General features: G+C 35.6%; 1 protein-coding gene across 2 annotated transcripts in view; it reads left to right on the top strand.

Moving 5' to 3' along the window:
• Window positions 1-19,508: 19,508 nt before the first annotated feature.
• Window positions 19,509-25,154, top strand: part of LOC145276962 (short transient receptor potential channel 7-like) — a 946,690-nt gene continuing 941,044 nt past the window's right edge. For both annotated transcript variants that reach the window (XM_080128503.1, XM_080128502.1), the window contains exon 1: window positions 19,509-21,098. In XM_080128503.1, coding sequence (XP_079984629.1) covers window positions 19,635-21,098 — 1,464 coding nt within the window. In that variant the 5' untranslated portion in view covers window positions 19,509-19,634. The remainder of the gene's footprint in view (window positions 21,099-25,154) is intronic.

Here is a 25,154-nt window from a genome sequence, read left to right as displayed (position 1 = left end):
GTTGTCATCTGAGATTTATAGAAAAAATTTTTCGGAATGGAATCTCTATAAACTTGCTACGTTTTGAATGTTTGAGTCCCATAGTGAACCGGACAAAAAATCGAACTGTAGTTTTAGTTAACCTTAGCCTAACACTAAACTAACACTTACCTAACTCGAACCTAATCCTAATATAACCGCGACTTATGTGCTTCTTTGATTTCTGCCCAGTTAAAAAGGCTATACTATTACCCAATTAAATAAACAATGAATGTTTATTTAATTAATTTATATATTAACATAGCAGAAAATATGAAACCAAATGAGGAGGCTTTAATTTGGCTAATATACTAACAAATTTGACACACCTGCCAATTATGCATTGATTAACATAGTTGACATATTGAAATCAATTTATGTCCAATTAAATCGACAAAATTAGTTATAATTTAGATATTGGCAAATCATTTATTAATAAGATTTTCTCAATGTCTGTCTGAACCGGAACTACTTTTAATTGTATAATCTGTAAATGTCCAATTCAATTTACTATAATATTCAGACTGATTTGTTATCTTTCACTGCGTAATTAAAAAATGCGAGTAGTGATATGTTTGTTCTGTTTTCGTATTATTTGGATTCTTCCGACTACTGTTCTAGTTTTGATTATTAACTACACACTATTTTCTTCTTTAAATACCGAAGTCATGTTCATTATCTATTGTCACATATTTTTTACGGAAATCGCTCGAGACAAAACATAAAACCACTTGATGTAAGGAGCTAAGGAAAACAGATGATTGTTGAAAATACAGTAGATGCCTATTGCCCTTAGTTCTGAAAAAAAACAAGGTTTCAATTAGAAAGAAAACAGTGAGCAAGAAAAAAATTTCCGAGAGTGTGTAGTCGTTGGAAACAAACTACTGGAATAAGAAGTTATATTACAAGCATGTATTAAACCAGCTAATTGATGGAGACCTCGAGACTAACAAATCCATCGAACTGAAATAAAAGAAGCAGGAAATAGATCAGACAATTCTAGCGAACACTTGTCACAATAGTAAAATGTTGAGACTAGCAACATCACGCTTGTCAGAGAGAAGTTGCAGTGAAGACCAAAAGTGAAGCCAATCAAATTACTTGTACGTTTCTGCAATTTATCAAGAATCTTCAAACGGGTCACAGATTTATCAGTCCAAACATGACAACAATACTGATAATAGATTTTGTAGATATAGAAACTAGCCTCTGGTGTGAGAAAGTTTAAGAAAAGCAGAAAAAAAGCAATGGATTTAATGTATCGTCAGAAATATTCAATTAATTCATGTTCTCTGTAAGATCGCTACAAATGTCCACAAATTATTCCTTCAAAAACTACAAGTTAAACATGATGTGTTCCTTACACTTACATGTATGAAACATGTATAATAAATAAGTAAGCGTTCAATAACACAGACTGAAAACCTGGGTGCGCTTAATTCGAATCCAGTTCCTTCCACCTGCAGAGAAACATTTTTATCAAACTCACATTGTTCTTCTGTCTAATCACGTAGAAAAAATATAGATAAATACAATAAACAACTGCTTTTCATCCCCATTCTATATGAATACACTTATAACTTCATTCCTATCCTTGGCCCTGTCACTGGGGCATTAGAATACGCCGACCCTCCCCCTGCAGAGGGTAAAAGTCCCTCAATGGGGGTCCTGGATATGACCTTAAACTATATCCGGTGGTGAGGCCCCATCTTGTGGGCTTTGGGGAGTGTGAAGCCACCCTTTAATTACCATTGCTCCCAGGTCCACTCTGACCCGGAGTGGTAGTACCTGTTAGGGTCCCAACTATTGGTTGAATAGAAACCGACGTGAAAACAACAAATATATTCTATTAAAAAAAAATTTTCTTCCGAATCTTTGGATTCGGCATTAAATAACCCGAAAAGGGTTGATATGCCGTAAAACAACCAACCAACCATTCCTATCCTTTTTATGTTACATTGTCATCATGAGTAACAGTGGTATGGTATTTGCTGGGTAGATGAAGGGGTATAGCACGTATATTTAAGGTTTAAGACTGATCAGAAGGACGTGTTATATAAAACAGGAGACCGAGAAAGGGGCAGAAAGGCAAGTTATACTGGAAACGACTATTTCATATTATTAACAATTTAAAACAGACAAGTAGTTCTCTTTCGTTTAAAACTGTAAATGACGCATCTTTAACAGTTTCTTAATGATAGTAAAGACCAACGTTATTTTAATCGTCCACGTGTATGAGATAGAAGAAATATTACATTAACAATCAATTATGAACGCACGGTAACTTTAGTCCATCGAGAATATTTTAATCGTTATTTGGTTCAGTTAGGAAACCTTTTCCACTTTTATAAAATTAGTTATTAAACCAATTTATAAGCACTTATTTAAATACTGTCTAATTTACACGTGTTCACATCTTTATATAGAAATTCATTATTCTGAAATAATGATTACCAAATTTGATGCGAAGCTGAGCTAGCCCCGTACTTTCAAAACTCTACAACAAATGCTTTGCTGAATCCTGCTTCCTCAATAGCTGGAATAGGAGATGGTCTTCCTTAATAGCTAGATGGAAGATAGCCTCTGTGGTACAAGTGCGCAAGAATTCTGGCGAAAGGACCGAGCCTCATAGTTATCGTCCTATCAGTCCCCTCTCCCTCTTTACTAAAATCTTTGAGAGGCGAATCAATCAAGCACTTGTTCACCATCTTACAAAAGTAAATCTTCCTTCTGACAAACATTATAGATTTAGGCAAGGTCATTCTACTTCAGATATTTAAATAGTTATCTCTGAACGCATATATCATGCACTTAATAAAGCGAGTTAAGCTAAAGCTGTAGCCTTCGATAAATCCAAGGCCTTTGGCAAAAACTGGCATGAAGGGCTGCTAATGAAAATTAAATCATACGGTATAACTGGACGAATACTAAATATACTTAGATCCTTCTTAGACAATAGAATCATTCAAGTTATCAGTTAGGGGCGTTTATCCAAGCAGCATAACATTAATGCGAGACTACATCAGTGGTCGATCCTTGGGCTGCTATTATTTCTGATATTCATCAATGACTTCCCTAATAATATTGTGTCCGAGATGGGTATATTTGCTGATGATACAATGCTCTATAACATACATGAGGGAAGAACGGGTGTACACAAATCCAAGACAATGACCGAATCTTTAAAAAATGACCTCCAGACCTTAGTGGAATCGAGACGAAATTGGAAGGTAACATTTAATGCTAGTAAGACTAAGCTGCTCTCCTTTAACTATTACAAGAAACCTTTCCAACCACTGATATCCATAACAAATAACTCCCAATCTGAGAATTCTTTCTTCAAACTACTTGGTTTAACATCCACAGGAAATATGAACTGAAAAAAATATATTGAGAACATTACAAAGATGCTACAAGGAAGGTGGGTTCCCTCTATCGTGCTAGAAAACTAGTCACACATGAGAGTATCCTGCACCTCTACAAGGCACCATTCGCCCATGTATGGAGTATTGTTGACACATCTGGGCTGGTGCATCTACTACTAGTCTCCCCTCTTGGATAAAGTCCAAGAAAGTGTATCCAACCTAATAATAACACTTTGTCAACTAGGCTCCAACACCTGTCCCATCGCCGCAATGATGCATCCTTGTGCAGGTTTTACAAGTATTTTAATCGATTGCCTTTTGATGAGCTCATTGCACTTGCATTTCCTCGGCGTACATATTCCAGATAAACCCGCTTAGCAACAAAATCACACCCCTTCACAGTTGAGGTCCCTAAATGTCATAGAGTGTTCTACTCTAATAGTTTCTTTCTTAGAAGGGCTAGACTTTTAAATCCCCTTTCTGTTACCTGATTTCCTGACTGTACTGATATGCAGAAGTTTAAATGTAACGTAAACCAATATCTTGTTAATCGTTACAAGGCATGATCCCAACTAGTAGCCCCTAAAGTCAAATGGACAATATGCCTTGTTTGGGGTGCAGGAGAGTAAAACAATAAAAAGGGTTCCCAATTTTATGGGATTCGCGTGATGATAATCAGAAACTATATTGACCGAAAGATTGTGAAACAGTATTATGACTACGTATAAATGTGATTAATCAGAATATTGTTCTCATTTTGAATGACACAACGTTTCGGACGCTGCAGTCTCCAACTTACTTTAGGTATATTTTGTCAAACTCGAGAATCATTATGTCCGACACGAAATTCTGAACGGAATTTTAAACAGAAATGTTATGTATTCTCCGGTGGTAGCAGGCTGCCGTTCGGTCACTGCTGGGTATGATCCTTTAGTAATTTGCACTTGTAATTTGCCGACTGCACTAAGGATTAAATCTCCAACCTTCCCGGACAAGTGTTACTTAAACTTCATTTCATCAAGTAATGTATCCGCTTGCAGACGTAATGGATAAAGTACTTGTTTAAATAAGGTTGTAAGTTACGAAAACTTTGTGATAATAAAAATGTTGATGAAAAAAGTAGTCCAACTAAATCAAATAACACGGATTGTCAATCCTCATCTCAAACATCTAGAAACACAAATTTTGTGACTGTTTACCTTATCAAAGTGTTTATTGCTTGTTTTGTGGACATGTTGTATGGACAACAACTATTAAAATTTTAAAGTTTTCTAAATTATATTGCAGACATTTTCAGTGATGTTTTATAGCCTACATCTATTATCTGAAGTGTAATTTTCTGTATGTGTGTATGTCTATATGGGTGTGCATCTATTATATGATGAGAGTTCGCTGCATTTGTGTAAAATATTTAAAAAAAAAACTACAACACAAACAGTTTGAAAGTTGGCCTGAATGAATAATGCTAAAATTAAATAAAACATTATTGATTTTTAGCGGGTGAACTTGGACAGTTTTCGTATGATTGGGGGGTTCGTTTTTCAGCCATTTTATGTACGAATTTAGAAGAAGATTATGCATTTTTCCTAACGATATCTATTATATAAAATGAAAGTATATGATCTAGAAAGAAGTAATGAGGACGACGGAGACGAAGTTGATGAGAATTGAGACATGGGAGAGGGAGAAGGAAAGAGAACTAGAGAGAAAAGTAGAGAGAAAAGTAGAGATAGGTAGATAGAAATTCCAATGGCAGTATGTTAAATATTTACTACAGGCAAAGCCGAGTAGTACTGAGAAATTAGTATATATAATAGTACTGAGAAATTAGTATATATATATATATATATATATATATATATATATATATATATATATATATATATATAAATAATTAACGGAAACAATAAATTATAAAAACATCAAAACATAAAATTCCGATTTTTTTATTGCCATTGTCATTCATCTAATAAGCAGTTTCTTCCTTTTCCCATATTGAATACTAAACGAATTTTTGTGCACTAAGTTCAAATACATCAAATAATGTGTAAATTACATGAATCTCGCTAATTATTATTATTAATAGCATAAGTTTGATAAAACGGGTTATCTCCCTTATTTTATGCTTGCATGAGAATGTAATAATTTAAATTAATATTTTGTAAAAGAAATGTATTTAACAAACTCGATTAAGATTCTCAATGAAATAATATTCACCTACTAGCGGTGGAGATAGTCATCCAGTCTTGCCAGGTTGTAACATACAATTTAAACATATTTTCATTCATGGAGATGTATTTATTTATTTATTTATTTATTTATTTTTTTACATTTTCACCCCAAACAAGGCAAATTGCTACTTTGGTGTAGGGGCTACTATCAGGGGCAACAACTACTGTGGTACTATGTAGGGATTTGGGCAGCAAGGTGTCGGTTCACGTTACACTTGAACTTCTGCACGTCAGTACTGTTGGGGAAGCAGGGACCTGGAATGGAATTCCAGAGTCTAGCGGTTCTGGGGAAGAAACTATTGGAGTAAAAAGATATTTTACATCTAGGGATCTCTACAGTGTGGGGGTGGGATTTAGCTGCCTGTCGGGTTTGTCGAGGGTGCACACGTCGTGGGGGCACAAGTGATTGCAGTTCGTCAGAGCATTCACCACTAAAATACTTGTAGAAAAGGCAGAGGAATGCAACATTTCGTCGATGGTACAGAGGCTGAAGCTTAGATGCCAGATCAGGTCCTATCAGGTTTGCGACTCTCTTTTGAACCTTGTCAAGGAGCGAGAGACTAGTAGCAGATGCACCAGCCCAGATGTGGCAGCAATACTCCATACATGGGCGAATGGTGGCCTTATAGAGGTACAGGATACTTTCGGGTGTTAGTAGTTTTCTAGCATGGTAAAGAGAGCCCACCTTTCTTGCAGCGGCTCTGGCAATGCCTTTAATGTAATTGTTCCAACTCATGTTTCCTGTGAACGTTAGGCCAAGGAGTTTGAAAGATGGACTCTCAGATAAAGAGTCGTTGGCCATTGCTATGGGTGGTAGAGAGGGTTTCTTGTAATTATTGAATGAAAGTAGTTTAGTCTTGGCAGCATTGAACGCGACAAACCACTTTTGTCCCCATTCCACTACAGATTGGAGGTCTTCCTCTAGTGTTTCTGCCATTTCTTTAGAAATGTGTTCATTCGTCTTCCTGTCGTGCCTGCCATAGAGTGTAGTGTCATCAGCATATATACCCATCTCAGAGGCAATGTTGTCGGGGAGGTCATTTATGAATATCAGGAACAATAGAGGTCCAAGGATAGAACCCTGGGGCACCCCCGCATTTATATCATATTGTTTAGATGTACGACCGTCGAGGACAACCTGGATTTTTCTCTTATCTAAGAAGGATTTAATTATGTTAAGTATTCTACCAGTGATACCGTATGATCTGATTTTACTGAGGAGACCCTCATGCCATACCCTGTCAAAAGCCTTAGATATATCTAGAGCTACCGCTCTGCCCTCCTCCGCGTTGTCCAGTGAATGGTATATACGTTCAGAGATCACAGTTAGGATGTCTGCTGTGGAACGGGCTTGTCTAAATCCATATTGTTTGTCAGTCAGTAGTTTAGCATCTGTAAGATGATAGACTAGGGCATGGTTAATTATGGTCTCAAATATTTTGGAAAAAAGTGGGAGGAGGCTAATGGGGCGATAATTTGATGTGTCTGTCCTTTCGCCAGAATTCTTGAATACTGGTACAACAGAAGCAGTTTTCCAACAGACCGGAAAGCAAGCTTCATTAAGGCATTTGTTGTAGAGTTTGGAGAGAACTGAAGCTACTTCGGCTGAGCACTTTTTTAATAGAACAGCTGGGATAAGATCGGGTCCACATGCTTTTGAGGTATCAAGTTTTTTATGATAGCATGCACCTGAGCAGGGGTGGTTTTCAGATCGTCTAGTGTGGCGTCTGTCCGCATAGGAGAGTCAGGTAGGGGGTGGTTGGAAGGGTCCAGTGTGGAGTTTGAGGCAAACTGTCTGGCAAGCATGTTAGCCTTGTCGGTTGCCGAGGAGACAACCTCGTGATTGTTGGTTAGTAGGGGAATTGTTGATTGCCCATTATTTACTACACTGTTGCAGATTTTCCAGGAGTCTCGAGTTCCTAGTTTTTGTGCTTCGATGCGCTTTTTAGTGGTTTCCGTAAATTCTCTCTTAGCTGTCGCTATTTCTTTCTTAACGTTATTTCTAGCTTCTATTTACTTCAGTCTGTTTGAACTGGACTTATGTCGGTTAAACCTACGGTATGCATGCTGCTTTTGAGCAATGGCAGTTGCACAAGTCGACGTAAACCATTGGGGAGAGTGGGGCTTACTATAAAATTTCCGCATTGGAACATGCGCTTCGATTGCAGTTTTGAACCAGTCAGTGGTCTCGTTTGCACATTTTTCAGCAGGGAGAGAGAAAATATTTTTCCATGGAGCATCTCTAATTAGTTCTCTGATGGCTTCCCAGTCAGCCTTATTATAATATCTCGTTGTTTTGAGCACTGGCTCTTCAGTTTTGGGTCTAGAGTTTAGGGCGATTTCAACCATTATCACTGCATGATCAGCGTTCCCGAGTGGGCTGTGGGCCTTCGTTATGCAGTCATCGGGAACTGTGGTCATAAACAGATCTAGAAGTGATGCGTGTTGTTCTTCCTGGTCAGGGAAACGGGTTGGAAACGTAACAATTTGTGATAGGGAGTGAGATATAGCGAAGCTATGGGTTGTGCTGCCCGCTACATCTGTGTGAGTAGAGAATCCAAGCCAGTTCTTGTGGTGGACATTAAAGTCACCAAACACATGTATTTGTGCGCTAGTGTCGAGGGTCAGTGCCGTGTCTATGCTGTCAGATACTTTGTTTATTATGGAGTAGTCCTGAGTCGAGGGAGAGCGGCAGAGAAAATAATAGTAGCTAATATTGTGTTGCATGTTTAGTCTAAAGCACATAAAGGCTTGATCATCTGTTTCTAGGTTTGTTTCTCTAGTCAAGGGAAGGGTATTACGAATGTAAACTCCAAGTCCGTGCATATGTCTGTCAGAGTCCTTACGGCAGAGTGGGAGATATCCAGGCATGTTAAAGTGGTTAGAGGGAATGGAGGAGTGTAGGTTAGTCTCACTTAGTGCTAAGATATCCGGGGTATTTGTTAAAAGAAATGCTTCAACATCAGCTAAGTTAGTTCTAAGCCCACGGATATTTGTGAATGAGAGCCTCAAGGGAGGAGGCAAGTTGAATTTGTTTGTCCCTAATCCTGGTTTAAGCTTATTTTTAGATTGTACTGTCGTCATATTTTTTTAAAGAGTTTCGGTAAGGGGGAGCTAAACAAGAGGTTATGCGGAGCATCAGACATGCATCACAAGTAGACCATCAGCTGACCTTTCTCCAATTAGGATTGTGGCCTCAGGAAAGCCCACCGGGGATGAGTGCAGGGTCCCTTTCCATGCGCGTCATGGCACTACAAACAACCCGATATTATTCAACTGTTGATGGAGCAGCCGCTCTAAGCGCTACCAAAGAGTTAGGGCTCCTGTACTACCAGTCGGGAACAGCAGCCAGGAACTGTCAATCCGGTACCCTCAACCCTTTAGAAGAAGGTCAACCCAATCTAATCGCTCAGTCATATCTTATACTCCAGCACTCCCAAATGTTCAGTTTTAGGGGTGGGGCGTGCTGGGAATGGGGAAGAACGGCGTTCATTGCCCCAGCCAGGAAACAAGATCTACCGCTGGGTGTTTCTGTCGAATCACTGAGATAGTGTCTCTGCGCTTGACTAATAGGCAAAGGAGTATGGAAGCCGGGCGATAGACAGAGCCTATCTACTCCTTAAGCAATTTTGGTTTGCAAACCGGTGAATTTGTTTGAGTCACCAGCTCTAGGAAGGTTGTCATCCAAGACTGAAGAGGCCTCTCTCCCCTTTTGTTTAGTTTCAGAGTTTTCCTTCTCCTAGACGGATGATCTGGGAAGACCTACTGGGTCCGTCAGCCCCGAGAGGGTTTACTCCGCGCCTAGGTTCTAATTCAGGTATTTCTGCGACCCCGCGTGGTTAGTGTTACTGGGTTAGTTTGTGGGGGATTATATCTCTACTGATTAGTTACACTCCTCAAAGTGATTTAGGGACATGCTATTTACTTGTTAATGGATAAAGGGGGTGGGTGAAGTTCATGCAGTGTAAGCGTCTATGATTGTAAGAGGGCTTGTTAGGGAGGAGATAATGTGATTTTAATCTTACCCCTTTTTTATTATTTTATTTATGTTAGCTTAGGTCTAGGATAATGTTACAGTATGAGTAGGTATTAAGAATTGAGCTACGAGTTGTGCCCGAGCTAGCGATTCCACTACAGATGCGGGGCAATGTGGGAGTTTGGTGGTGGATAGGTTGGAAGGAGTAGATTGTTAGCGTTCAAGAGAAGAGGTGTTATTTATTTACAGATAGATTTCCATTAAGATTTGAGTTACAGGTAAGGTTTAGTTTGAAGAAGGGGGGAACTTTTTTTTTGCATGCAGGTAAGACAAACGCAATCGTCTTGGAGGTAAAATGTATAAGATTTCGTAGCTAGCTATTAGGTTTTTTCTCCCAGTAATAGGAACAGCTAGTTCGTTGGGATGTGGAATTGTAGTCATTAAGGTCAGGCGCAGAGTGTTGCATCTACTCAGAAAATTAGCCCTAGTATCACAGCTGGGATTATGTATATTGCAGTTACAAATATAGTGACAGTTAAATTTTGAGCCACGTGCAGTGGTTTGGTATGGTATGGGTATCATGGAGGACACTTTAATACAAGCAAGCGTACGGTGATTGCATATATTAAGTATACTACTTAAATAAAGTTCTTCTGTCTTCTGTAGTATAAAGAAAGGTATTCCTAGCTCTGTTCTGTATTTTTGTATAGACTATTCGTTTCTGAGTAAGTTCTGTTCACAAAACGGCTCGCATGGAACTAAAATGTTAAAGACCATTTCTACGCATATGTAATTAGAATGCATTAAATAAATAAATTTAAAGAGAAGGTATAAACAGGTGGTTAAAGCTAAAAGAGGAATAAATAAATAAATAAAAACAATAAAAAAAATAATAGAAACAGCTCGCATGGAAGCAAGAGTTAAAGACAATATAGTTAAAATACATTAGTCAAATTTTAAAAAAAGCAGTTGCCATTTTGGTAATATTAGGATTTGTTAAATTCAAAACTTATCTTTGTTTGCCCATTTATTATAACAGAATCAATTCTCTATTGAATATTATATTGTACCTAATATATAGTACTGATTAAAAAAATGACTTGGGTGCCATAAGCTAGAACCGAAACCAAAACATTTAGTTCTCCAGCCGCATTCCCTTCTGTTTGATCAATCGACGGATAGATAGGAAGATTTAAAAATTAAACTACTTTAATCTCAGAATAAATTTGCACGTGCTTAAAAGTAATAGAAATATATAGACAAGTTGCATTGAACATTTTGCATTTCAACTTGCCGACATATTTCTGTACAAGTTATTCATCCATCCAAATAAAATGTTATTCCTAATAAACTATCCTTGGTGTATGATTTCTATTGCTAGTTAATTTCAGTGTTATGTAATCAGTAGTTTCAGAGTTTATCGGTTAAATATTTTCATACAGACACACACATGCATATATCTACTGTTTTATTTGTATAGAATATGTTATATATAATGCAGTCTATCTTATATGTTATAGTTTAATGCATAAGGGTTGTTGTGTTTAATTATAAGATGGAGTTAGTAAGCAAGTACTTGTTTACTAGCATGTGGACAAAGAAATAAAAGCCCGCCAAAATATAACAATTGGGTAATTGACAACACCTGGCAAATTATCTTTTAATCATGTAAATTACATTCCAATCATGCGAATAGTTGATTTTATTCCACTAAATAAAAAAAGAACTAAAAATTAAATTAGAAAAAAACTTTGCATCTTCTTTATATTTGTTATTTTCTTTATTTACATGTGAAAAACAATGGAAGTTTTCTATTTGCGTTCAAAATATGACAGACATTGTTTCTATCTTCCTAGGTTTAAAATTAAGAATATTGTGAAGAAGAGAAACAGCATTTTCATAAATTGACACGCAATAAAAGTTAGTAGTATTAGTAAATTATAGTAGTTGTGGCAGTAATGGTAATAGTAGTTATTGCTTAAGATGTGATAACAAATTGGTCATTTTTATGTCCAATCGAAACGAAATTACCTGTGCTTTATGCAATTAAAACGAAATTCGCACTCCTTTCTGTTCGGTCTGTTTATATAATTTTGTTAACACTGAAAATTACCAGCTGTTGATTGGTCGACATTACAAAGCAATTATCACGTTCAATTTCCATTTAGCATATGACTGAATACAATTTGATTTTTGAAAAACCAATCCTGATTTTTTCATTATAGACATTTATAAAATTAAAAAAATAAATAAATAACATAATTTTTGTTTTGGACGTGGCTTTGGTATCTTAGTATTCAAAAGGCGGAACAGTTGGTTTTGCCAAAGTTTAGATCAAATACTTTATTAGCGCATTGGAATTTTCTACGTTCAATGAAACAATAACTCAGCCATATTTGCACGGTCAAATGTTGTTAGAAATATTCAATCTATATAATATTTCTCGTGTTTCTTCTTTTGTTAGTCTCTACATTACGCTTTAAAAAAAGCTAAATAAATTTTTGAAGACCAGACTGCTTCAATCAAGGCCGAATCGAGGCCTTTGACTTTAAAAATGTCAACCTAACAATTTGAACAATAATATGAGAGTCGCCTCCTTTGATTTAGCCTCGTTTTCGAATATCATTAAAATAATATATGGTCATTGTTGTAATGGTGTTAGAAAAACTAGTTGTAATTTCACCTTGCAGCAATTCTTTATCGAAGAAAGAAGTCAGCGAAATGTTGTGTAAAAAGAGAACATTCGAAAGAAACAGGATAAAAAAAGATAAAAAGGAACATTGTCTTCGAGCATGCGCTGAATTGAAGTTGTAAATTAAAGATTGTCTTTTAGAACGTGATTTTATTATTTCTATTGAACTATGTAGCACAATATTACTTTTTGCTTTTTTCTGATTAGTTCTATATTTAAAAAAAAATGGGTACTTTTTTTTCAAAGAATAACGAATAAGCTGATATTTGCTGAGTGTTGTTGGATTTTCCGTTAAAAAAGTGATTTCGCGTTATCCAGAGCATTATCAGCTTTATTAAAACATATTTTTGGAGTTAATATGTTTTTCGTCTGTGGAATTGCCACGGGTCCTGCTAGTCGATTTATGTTCTTCTTAAAACAACATAACTAGTTCGAAGAGTACGCTGACAATTAAATTATCTTTACTATACAAATATTTTGCAGTAGAAAGTTTTAACTCTGAAGATACTATTTAGAGTAACGCAGAAACTATGTGAGTATTTTGGTATACCGAGTCTTAAAAAGGAAACGCTAAAGAAACTCGTTAAATCAAGCAGAATAATATTTTGAGAGCATGTAATTCGGCTTACATGCACAAACGATGAATCAACATACTCTAAATTCCAGACCGCATAAAAATTAATATAACAAAATATACAAACAATTTGTAACTAATTGTGTATGCAACACATCATGCAATAAGTCCCGGACAGGACACATAGTTAATATCGCTAATAAAACAACATCTATTTTATTTCCATAAAGTAATCATCTTCTTAGATATGGACAAACTTTAACTTAATCAGATATTTGATTTAAATCTGACAGTTATTAAAACGAATCTACTATTGAAAAATTTCAAAACAATAGAAACAACATTTCGTGTGTTAATAAATCATTGCTTTCTGGTGAGAAAAGTACTGTTCAAGCAAGTTGATAAACGTATTTTGCGGACTCTACTTCGTTGGATACGACGGTTATGAGGTTGTATACTGAATTTATACGCGATTTACAGACATAAATAAAGATGACCTCTTAAGTCGCTGTACTAAGATATTTTTATTGAAAAATAATGTAAATATTTTCAAAGTCGTATTGATCGATCGTAACTAGAAGATATCAGAGATTTTGAAGATATCATAAGGCTGTGTATTCACGGTTTTGCCTAGAGATATATCTGTGCTAAAAGTGGATGTATCGTTTATTCCGAACGGATCAAAAGCTAACAACGCGTAAAGGATCTGGAAGCTTGTAGCTGTTTAGACGCAATATAAAATGTTTTTTTCCATCAATATGTGACAATGGGTAACAACTAATCTGAAATCAAACAAGCAGTCAAATGATTGAACAGTTGTAGATATAAATCACTCAAATCGATGAGAGGCGTATTTGGGGGCGGAGTGCAACGTATTTGGTATAACTATTACTCTAGAAAACTAACGCGCATCGATTGCGGTGGTATTATTTGTGTGTTTGAAGGAGGAAATCGACAAGAAATCGGTTACAACTGAAAAAAGAAATACGTGTTATGAACTTCCATTCATATTTTAAAAAAAATAACATCATCCGAATATTGAAAAGCTATTGAAAACTATTTGTTGTTGTGAGTCAATATGAAGATTTTGTTGTAAAGCGAAAGAGAGAGACAGACAGACAGACAGAGACAGAGAGTGAGAGAGTGAAAAAGGGGCAGGAATACTCTAATTTGAGTTAAGAAGTTGTATCTCATTCTTAATTAATTGGGTGTAGGCGTAAGTTTCCTAGAGTAATAGATAAACCAAAATACTCCTCTTGTCGATTTGAGTGATTTATATCTACAACTGTTCAATCATTTGACTGCTTGTTTGATTTCAGAGTAGTTGTTATCCGTTGTCACATATTGACGAAAAAAAAATCATTTTTATGTTCGTCTAAACAGTTACAAACTTCCAGATCGTTTACGCGTTGTTGACTTTTGATCAATTTTGAATAAAGGAGACATCCATTCCGAGCACAGACAAATCTCCGGGCAAAATCGTGAATACACAATCTTATGATATCTTCAAAAACTCTGCAATCTTCCAGTTACGATCGACCAATACGACTTTGAGAATATTTACATTATTTTTCGGTTTAATTTAAGTAAGTAATGCTGAATTAATGAATCAATGGGTCGTATTTTTCTACAGGGTGTCCCAATAAAATGTATCCACTCTTTAAATGAATATAACTCCAACATTTATTATGATTGATTTGGTTTGGTTCTATTTGCTTTACGGCATATCAATCCTTTTAAGGTTATTCAATACTGAATTCAGTTATTTTGAAGAAAAAGTTTTAATAGAGTATATTTGTTTTGTTTTTTGTCTTGTTTTTTTTTTCAAGTCGGTTTCTATTTAACCTATAGTTGGATCCCTAACAGGTACTACCACACCGGGTTAGAGTGGACCTAGGAGCAATGGCAATTAAGGGATGGCTCCACACTCCCCAAAGCCCGCAAGCTGGAGTCTTACCATCGGATATAGTTTAAGGTCATATCCGGGACAACATTTATTATGAATATTTTTTTATGTGTGAATAATGACTAAAGCAAGATTAAACTATGACAAAAATCATTTGTAATTGCTATTGAAAGACTAAGAACATAAGTAAAATACAAAGACGTTTTAGATGCGCCAACAAGACTCACGATTATTTGTTTGTGAGATAAGTTTGAGTAAGAAGAATCATTTAAATGAACAGTTCAAAGCCCCATAAGAAGGATTCTGGAATAATATGATGATTAAAACCAGTCTAAAAAAAGCAAGAGGAGTCATTGAGAGGTTTTACCAATAGTTTAAAAATCTGTTCGGCAAGCAGCTTGCAAGACAGGTGTTCGAAGATTTTGGATTCAATCAGTGAGATTTGTTAATGTGTATGGACCACAATAGCCACCAAATTGAACACTTTCGATAATTGACTGGTTTTTATATTTTTTCACTGTATTTTGATGCATAAAACTTTTCTTTATTATAAAACATGATGATTTTTTTATTATTTTAAGAGAACGTATATTTTTATGGTTAAACACAGCATATGAAAATTGCGTTAATCATCGTTTATTTCCGTAAATCCTATATATATATATATATATATATATATATGATTTAATATAACACACACACACACACACACACACACACACACATATATATATATATATATATATATATATAATATTAAGCTAAACGTCTGTGTGTGTCTCGTCACGAAAAGGCTCCTATATGGTTGACTATTATAGAAAACTGATCACATATGATGATAGAAGATATATCGAGACACAGGAATGGGTATGTTTGATCTGGCATAATGATGATTCATTAAAATTGCGGGGTCTGCGTACGCGCCTGGTCCACAAAGTATGGAAAAAAAATTTAAAAATTAAAAAAAACGTTTACAAGTGTTTTTGATATAGATGTACATAATAATACTTTGATAAGTATGTTTTAACTTAAATAGAGATGGTATAATAAAATTGTGGGGTCAGCGTTCGCGCCTGGCCTCCATAGAATTGAAATAAGCACAAACTTTAATAAAGACTTTTCATATCTATCTGCGTAAGTATACTTTGATAATTATGTTTCAGTTTGAAGAAATATGGTATAATAAAATTATGGGGTGTTCGTTCGCACCTGACCTCCATAGAATGGAAATATGTCACAAAGTTTAACAAGGTTTTTTAATATAGATTCACAGAATATTGTGATAAGTGTTTCTGTCTGAACAGGTATGGTATAATAAATTATGGGGTTTATCTATTTTATTTTTACTTTCACCAGATTTTGCTTTCGGTTTTGATTCCCCCAAAATCGAAGCTATCTCTTTACAACACTTCCTTTGAAAACCTAGCATACTTTCATAAGTCAGAGTCCATTTTCTGTAGGCTGTTTTTGAATCCAGTTTACGACGGGTACTTTTGCTTGTATATATATATATATATATATATATATATATATATATATATATATATATATATATATATATATAACAGCATTTATCGAAACCAAAACCAGAAACCTATGATGAATTCTTGATAAAATTGTTTATAAAAAGTTACTGGAGTGCCATCAGCTCTAATTGAGTCTTAAACTGAAAGCAAAACTTATGAAGAATCCTTGGTAAAGTTATATATTACAAGACAAAACGATATTCACTCGGATATAAGCGTAACACACAAAGTTAATAGTAGGCACTTCATCCTATTAATATGTAGATTTGATATGAATACACGAAAAATTATCCCAATTTAGATTGGATAAACAATATAAAAGGTTCAAACTTGAGTAAGTTTATTTGGTTTTAATAACTTAGAATTATGCAGCTAATCTAATATGACATGCAAGCTGGGAATTGATTTCTATAAAAGTAAAACTGATATTTTTTAGCACAAGAATTTTAATTACTCCAGGAAATGCATCACTGTAGGGCAATACTTTTTAGCATCTTGTGTGTAAAAAAAAATGAAATTCTAATATTTGATCGGATGTTATTTATAAACTGACTCGCCCTATGCCGTAATACTGATTCTCCATGGGGACCGAATAAGGTTCAAATTTATAATTCTCATGAATATCTCAAAAAATTATTTAGTAAACTTATCAAAATGCATTAAGGTTAATTAAATTGTATTGCATTCTTATATTTCTGGATCAACATGTTTGATATTGATATTATGGCGTAAGCTGAATAAACTAAAGTGGCGGCGGTGAAGCGAATAACGAAGCAGGTTATTAACTTGACGTAGTGAGATTTAAATCCGGTCGGTTTATTAACACAAGAGTTACTAGCGTCACTTATGGATTCTGGTACCTTTTACAGGGCCCCTCCTGTAATATTACAGAAGAATCGAGAACACACAAGCCAAAAAGAGAATTAAGCTAATCAAACAAGTTTTACCGTTAGTTTAGTGTGTTTAATGTACATATAACTTGACCCTGTCTGTGTGTACATGCACATCGGTCACTATCAAACAACTTAGTATTTTTTGCCTTCGTGTTATAGAGCGCGGTCGCGCGTATTCAAACCCACATGAAATTCTAATTGATGTAAGTGTATGGAAAACGACTCTAAAAAGGAGAGAGAGAGACAGAGAGAGAGAGAGCATGTAAGGGAGGGCGATTGCTATGACTAAAGATACATTATTTGAAAGTGCTTTTTCAGCTTAACGTTCACAGCGAACATGAGTGGGAACAAATAAATTGGGAGCATTGCCAAGGCTGCTGCGAAGAAGGTGCACTCTCTCTACCGTGCAAAAAGGCTACTTATGCCTGAAAGTATCCTGTACCTTTATAAGTCCACCATTCGCCCATGTATGGAGTACTGTTGTCAGATCTGGGCCGGCCGATACATCTGCTACTTGTCTCTCACTCCTGGACATGGTTCAAAAGAGAGTCACCAACCTGATAGGTCGTAAATTGTCATCAAAGCTTCAACCTCTGTCCCATCGACGTAAAGTTGCACCCCTCTGCCTGTTTTACAAGTATTTTAATGGTGAATACTTCGACGAACTACAGGCTTTGTTTCCCTTAGACGTAAATACCCGCGACAAACTCAACACGCTACAAAATTCCACCTCTTCACAGTAGAGATCCCTAGTTGTAAAAAAGCCTTTTACTCTAATATTTTCCCCAGAACTGCTAGACTTTAGAAATCCCTTCCTTGTTCCTGCTTTCTCAGTTGTACTGACATGCAGAAGTTCAAGTATAATTGTGAATGGACATTTCGCTGCTCAACTTCCTACATAGTATCCCTGTAACTTTGTCCCCGATAGTAGCCCCCTACATCAAAGTGGGACTCTGCCTTGTTTGGGGTGAAAATGGAATAACATATGCGCTGAAAAATGTTTTGTGTCGTACGTTTGTTCCTGTTTGTCTTAGTCACTGTTATAACTGATTATCAGAAGCTGGCTATTTTCACGGTTGCCCTCTAAGCTGATTATTCGATAACTGACAATTTAATTGGTTAAAAAATGTGCCATTAATTCATATAAAAGATATCCAAAGAAACGTGATACAAAAATCAGAAACACGTTTGTGTATAAATAGCATGATATAATTTATAAGTAAAAAATAAGATAAAAAAGTATTATGTTTATATGTATTCGAAAATCGTAATTATCTCCATCTGGAGGATGCATACCTATGTTTGTTTACTTGATTATTTTTTTTCTTTTTTCTCCGCAGGTTTGGCGAGGAATAGAGGGCATGACTACGTGTAGTTATCGGAATGGACGAACGCCCAGTGGGCACCTGGATAGGACCGGCAACGACTACAACGATATGGATCTGACAAGAGAAAAATCGGTTCTTGGAACTCTTTGGCTGCAGCATGATCATCCACTTTACCCATAGCCAATAACTTTTTCATTCTTAAAGATTTTTTAAAACAAAACATAAAAAATACGTGGCTTTTTTATTAGTTTGATTTTAATTAAGTTCTTCCTCTTTAAGCCAGTAGCTTCCTCTCAAGTGTTAGTAAAGCCATTTAAACATTAGTTCCAACTGTTCTTTCGCTCGCTCTTATTCCTTATTTTACATAACCAGTATATATATATATATATATATATATATAAATATATATATATATAAAGAGAGAGAGAGAAAAAAAAAACGTAATCTATCTGTGTATATATAATATATGTAATATAATATATATACATTTATAACATTTGCTTTCTATATGCATTAAAAACTACTTAAAAACGTTTAACAAAATATTTATTTTATTTATATAATATTAAATATATATATATGTACCAAGCTTAATAGGAAGTTTATAAATTTAATTAAATTTTAAGGCGATATCTATTTTAGAGTTTAAAGCGATTTATAGGATACCTGATATAATATTAATAATAATATAGCACGAAAGTATACTTGAATAAACTATTTAAATTACTATTTATCTGATACACAAAATGCAATAACTCATGAAAAACATAAATATGAACAATATATAAAATATAATATAAATATGCTCTTCGGGTTTCAGTATGTGTGTGTAATAGTTAGAGTATAATCTCTTTCTATTTGATTATAATTTAAGCAAGACTATAGGGTACGTTTATTATTTAATTAAAAAAAAAGTGATTGTAATTTGCGCATGAAAATAAATGTTAATATATAAGTAACTTATCTAATAACATTTTAAATTTTTACATTTGTTTCATTTGCTAACTTATTCGGTACATTAATCGTATTGAGTTCATGGATTGCTGAGAACGCCTTTTATTTGTGCACATTTCGTATTTTTGAGGTAGCCCCTCGGTGGGGGGTTTGTTATGCCTCAACTAGACGATGCCACGACGTTGTATGCAGCAAAAGCCGTCGCCTTTGCCCTTTCCTCTATTGAACACACCTCCATCTTCGCCGCGGGTCCAAACACCAGTTTCCCTCTCTTCATCGACTTCAACCGTTGCAGGACCACAGAACCTGTCCGATTCACCGGCCAGTTACACGCCGCCTCGTTCCCCGTCGGCCATCAGCCTACTGTCGGGCATACCCTTGGTGGAGACCCGGCTCATACGCACGGAGATTGCACCTCAGATCAGTTATACGCCCCCGCCATCGCGCAACCCACTTGTCTCGCCACCGACGCCGCCTCGACCGTCTCTGAAGAAGAAGAGGAAGGCGCCGCCAGCGCCGACGCCTGGGCCAGCGTCGACGCCGGCGCCGCTCCTTCTTCCACTCCTGCCTCTAATGACGCCCCCGACGACCTCGACAACCACGCCATCCGGCTGCACGTTGACAACGGCAAGCAGCACAGCTTCGAGCGGGGTGGCGTCGGCCGCTGCGGCCGCCGCGGCCGCAGGTCTTCCCTCAACGGCAACACAGCTCCCCATGCACACACTCCCTCCCCCTCAAACATCTACGTCCTCCTTCTCTACCTCTTCCTTTTCCACCTCGTCAACTTCCTGTCCAGAATCGGGTTCGATTTCCGGTTCGAATTACGCCGGTTCCCAACAGCACCACACTATGGTAAGCGCCGTGATTTCGACTGTTATAAACGGCGGTACCAGCAACAGCAACAACAACAACAACAACAGCAGCAACAACAGCAGCAACACCAGCAGCAGCAACAATGCGGCTGGTTTTGCATCGTGCACATCGACCCCTCCGCTAACTCACCAGCCACCAATTTCATCTTCATCCAGCACCGTACCCACAACTGGAGTCAGCTTGTCGGTAAGTGCTAGCAAGGTTCTTCCAGCCGCCGCGGCAATCATCGGCTTCCCACAAATGTTAGGGCAGGAGACTAACAAAAGCAAGCTGATCTCCTCTGCAAATAACTCGACCGCGACGGCCATGGGCAGCAAACTCTTTCAGCGCCGACCGGCCGTCACCAGGTCAATAATGAACACAAGTCGGCGTTTTTCGTCGCGCGACAACAACGACGAAAGGGAGAAAGTAGCTCGAAGCATCTTCGGCGATGTTCCCCTGTCGGACGTAGAACGCTGCTACCTGGCGGCGGCCGTTGAGGGCAACATGTCACAAATCCAGCATTGCATTCAGGCCGGGGTCAATGTGAACTGTCGCGATTACCTGGGCCGCACGGCTTTGCAGTTAAGTCTGCAGGGCGATCATTACGAAGAGACGAAATTCTTGATGGATCATTGCAATCTAGACGTCATCGAGGAAGGCCTCTTGCATGCTATTAAACTGGAAAATGTCCGCATGTGTGACATGATACTTAATCATCCGGTTTACTCCGACGAGCGGAATCGGATTAGGTTAGAGTTCCAACACGGATTTTATGATCAGGTAAGTGACATTTTATTACTATTTTTACTCGTATTCAGATGTCAGGTACAGTCAGATCGAAGAAAAGATAACACGTCTACACGTTTTCATCACTGTAAACCGTTGCAGCTAATCAATAGTAATTACTTGTTGGCTTCGGCCACTCGATATTGATTCGGAATTTAATTCACTACTTTAATCATTTAAACGAAAGTAATCGCTACATAAGACGACAACTAATTGTTAAAAATTAAAACTAATCGATAAGAAAGAAGACAAGATTAAATCTAGTAATACTACTAAGATAATAAGAGTATTATTATAGCACTTCTACTACTAACAATAATAATAAGAAATATTGTTGTGTCTATATAAAAAGGGCAGGAAATTACATCCGTTTATTTTTTAGTGTTATCAGCTATTATTGAGCTTAGGCCTCTCCTTCTTTTGTCGGATATTGAAATTAGCATACATAATTGTCTTTTTCGTTTATTTTTATTATGATCAGATATTATTAAGATTAAGCATTTACTTCTGTACTAAGAAAATTCAATATTTGATACATGATTAATTAAAAGAAATAAGACACACGTCGGTTCACTTTTATTGTGTATAAAATATTTTTAACACAATGTGTGAGAATAAGGCCATATTAAGTAACTTGCTCATGAAAATTACTTTTCGGAAATTTGATTTTATCTGAGGAGTTCTTTCTTTTTTTTTCCCTTGTTTTCTTGAAATATTTCTTGAAAGCAGAAATAAATTATTAACAATGAGCAACACATCGATGAATTCCAAACGTTTACTGTGCTAGGCTTTGAATGTAGACGTGATTTTAAAATGTAAAAACGTGTGTTGTTCAGTTGCCATGTGACAATCCATACACAAACGACAACAGGCATGTAGGTTGTTCTTGTGGGGTAAAAGAAAAGAAGATGACACTTCATAACGACGTTTTATTTGATTGTCGATCAATTCGTGAGACACCCAATAATCATTTTTTTTTTTTTTTTGTATTTTCAATCTCTCTGGTTAGAAATCGTCGTATACGTTACGTCTAATACGGAAAAAATGTTCTCGAACAGTTGTGTGCGGACTCGCTTCGACTAAGGCCATTAATTGATCGTTGTAAACATCCGATTGGCGACTACTACGCTCATAATCTTCACGACTCTCGTCGCCGCCAGAAAATTTCTTAAACAACAATTGTGCTGTGCATTCACTAATGGTTTCTGCGCAAAATGCTTGCTTGATATGGCGAGCTGTTTCAGCAGCTTGCGGCCTAGATTGTATCGAAATAAGATAATTGTGCGAATTAGCTTTTCTTTTCTATCTTGAATAAAACGTTCTTAAAAGGAAACATAATTCTTTAAAATGATTGTAATGGAAATGGCTAAATACAGCTAAAATCGTTCTTTCAAAGGATATATAAAGTAAAGGTATTATAACGGAAACTCATTTAAACCTACATCAAAATTTTAATCCGAACAGTCGACTCAACATAATATATATATATATATATATATATTATTATTATTATTATTATTATTATTATTATTATTATCATCATCATCATCATCATCATCATTATTATTATTACTATTATTATTATTATTATTATTATCATTATTATTATTATTATTATTATTATTATTATTATTATTATTATTATTCGGCAGAATACTGCAAAGTTGGGTGCTCCTTAATCCGTGCAGTTTCAAGGAATGCTATTTCCTCTCATCAGAGGAAAAAAATTGTTAGCGTAATAATCAGAAACCCATGTTAGAAGTTTTAACATTGTTCTGTATTTGCTGTAAAATTCTACTTTACAACTATGTTCTTATTATTATTTATCCTGGGCTCTACTACCTCAGTGAATGTATTGAGCTTTTTCTTTTGGTTAGGATTAAACTATAAATAACTATATTTATGTTTGGTTTAGGAATTTTCTTTCCTTGATTAGTAAATTCCTTGTCATAAGCTTTTCTGCCGTATATCTATCTATAAATCTAAGTGAAAAAATTATATAAAAGTGAATGTGTCTGTGTGTCTGTCTGTGACATTTCCCTACGCAATAATTCTGTCAATTTTAAGTCTACAAACTCGAAATTTGATATACAGGGTACTGAGATTTGGAAAAATCGATGTGATCGGGTTTCGGACAGAAAATTATCTGTTAAGGGGTCAAAGTTCAACCATTTGACCTTTGAGACTCTACCAAACTCCCCCTAAAATTTTGGGTCTAGACACTTGAAATTTAAGATATAGGTTCCTTGGACATTGATCTAACTTAATTACTTAATTTGAGCAAAAAACAATAAATTTTAAGAGGTCAAATTGGGGTCAAATTTAAGAAAAGTTGACCTTTTTGTTTTTAGTTTTTTTTTTTTGTTTTGCTCAGCATACACCTCCAAACACCCGGGCAACGCCGGGCCGAAATGCTAGTATATATATATATATATATATATATATATATATACATATATATATATATATATATATATATATATATACATATATATATATATTTATATATATATATATATATATATATAAGTGAAAATGCTGTCTATGTTTTCTCTATGGTAGTTAAGGAAGACTATTATATAGAAAATCATTACTTTACATATTCACAATTTTTAATATATACTTATGAACAGTACATAGGGCCCGAGCAAAGCCGGGCGGAACTGCTAATCTATATAATACTAAAAGTCTATGGGTCTTGTATGTTTGCAATCAGATTTCCGGTTTTCAACATCCGGTTGCGCATGCGTAAATAGCAACGTCTTCAATCCGTTATTCCAATTCCGGAATTTTTATATCGCTTTTAATACAAACAATTTCATTTAATTTGATCAAATAGTTTTTTGTTTTTTTTCAACACGCCTACTCCCTCTGTTTTCGTTACGTACGCGAGAAATCTTTAATTCATGTTATTATAAATAAATAATTTTATAAAATCAACCGTAGTTTTTTTTTTTTTTTTAACGGCTAAAAACATTCAACTTCGTGAAGTCTGTCGCAGTTTCAAAGAAAACACCTCTCACTTTCACTCTCATAGATTTCAACACTCCTACTCCCTCTGTTTTCGTTACGTACGCGAGAAATAGTTACGTGTATGTGTGAGAGAGAGAAAAAGGTAACCGATGTAAAACTGGATAGAGTTATCCCCCTTAACTAATGCAGACCTTTTTACTAGAGGGCGTTATTACAAAAATATTTCTTTTTCTTCTTCCCATGTTTTTTAAAGTCGTCTGCTTACATTTCCAAACGGAAAGCTGAATCGGTAAATGCACACATTTCTATTACATTAAATAGTGTTTTCCTTTACACAATGGGTACTGAATGTTTGCTTAAATTAAATGAAAAAAGTTACATTTTATTTTCATTTTCTATTTAAAAAGCCATTATTAACATGTGGAGAGTGTTTTTTTTATTATTCTGTACTTTCAACTAACAATTTCATTTAAAAGATGATATATCAAAATTTGAATTTAACTATAATAAGGATTATGATACCTGTTCAGTGCATAAGTATGACCAACCACTTATAATTCAGTGACTGTAATTTAAAAAAAAATAACAATTATAATAAACAGAACGACTCATAGAAATCTATCTATATTCTTTTTTCATTTTAATATACTTTCATAGAAATGCTTCTGTTATGTAAAAAAAAACTATTTTCTTTATGCCACAAGTGTCACGCTCATACATGAATTCCATAGCTAATATAACGTACTGACCCAACGGGTTACGGGTGGTCTAGTATATCTATAAAAGTGAACGTGTCTGTGTGTCTGTGTGTGCGTCTGTCTGTCTGGGTGTCTGTGTACATTTCCCTACGCAATAACTTTGTAAATGTTTAGTCTACAGACTCGAAATTTGATATACAAGGTATTGAGATTTGGGAAAATCTATGTGATCAATTTTCGGTCAGAAATTTGGCTGTTAAGGGGTCAAAGTTCAACAATTGGACCTTTGAGAACTCTATAAAACTCCTCTAACATTTTGGGGCCTAAACACTTGAAATTTTAGATAGAGGTTCCTTGGACATGGATCTAACTTAATAAC

The sequence above is a fragment of the Euprymna scolopes genome, chromosome 5 (assembly GCF_053919585.1).
Source record: "Euprymna scolopes isolate OS-2025 chromosome 5, ASM5391958v1, whole genome shotgun sequence".
In the NCBI taxonomy this organism is placed as follows: domain Eukaryota; kingdom Metazoa; phylum Mollusca; class Cephalopoda; order Sepiida; family Sepiolidae; genus Euprymna; species Euprymna scolopes.
The sequence above is the reverse complement of the archived record's forward strand: the minus strand, read 5'-3'. Positions and strand labels throughout refer to the sequence as shown.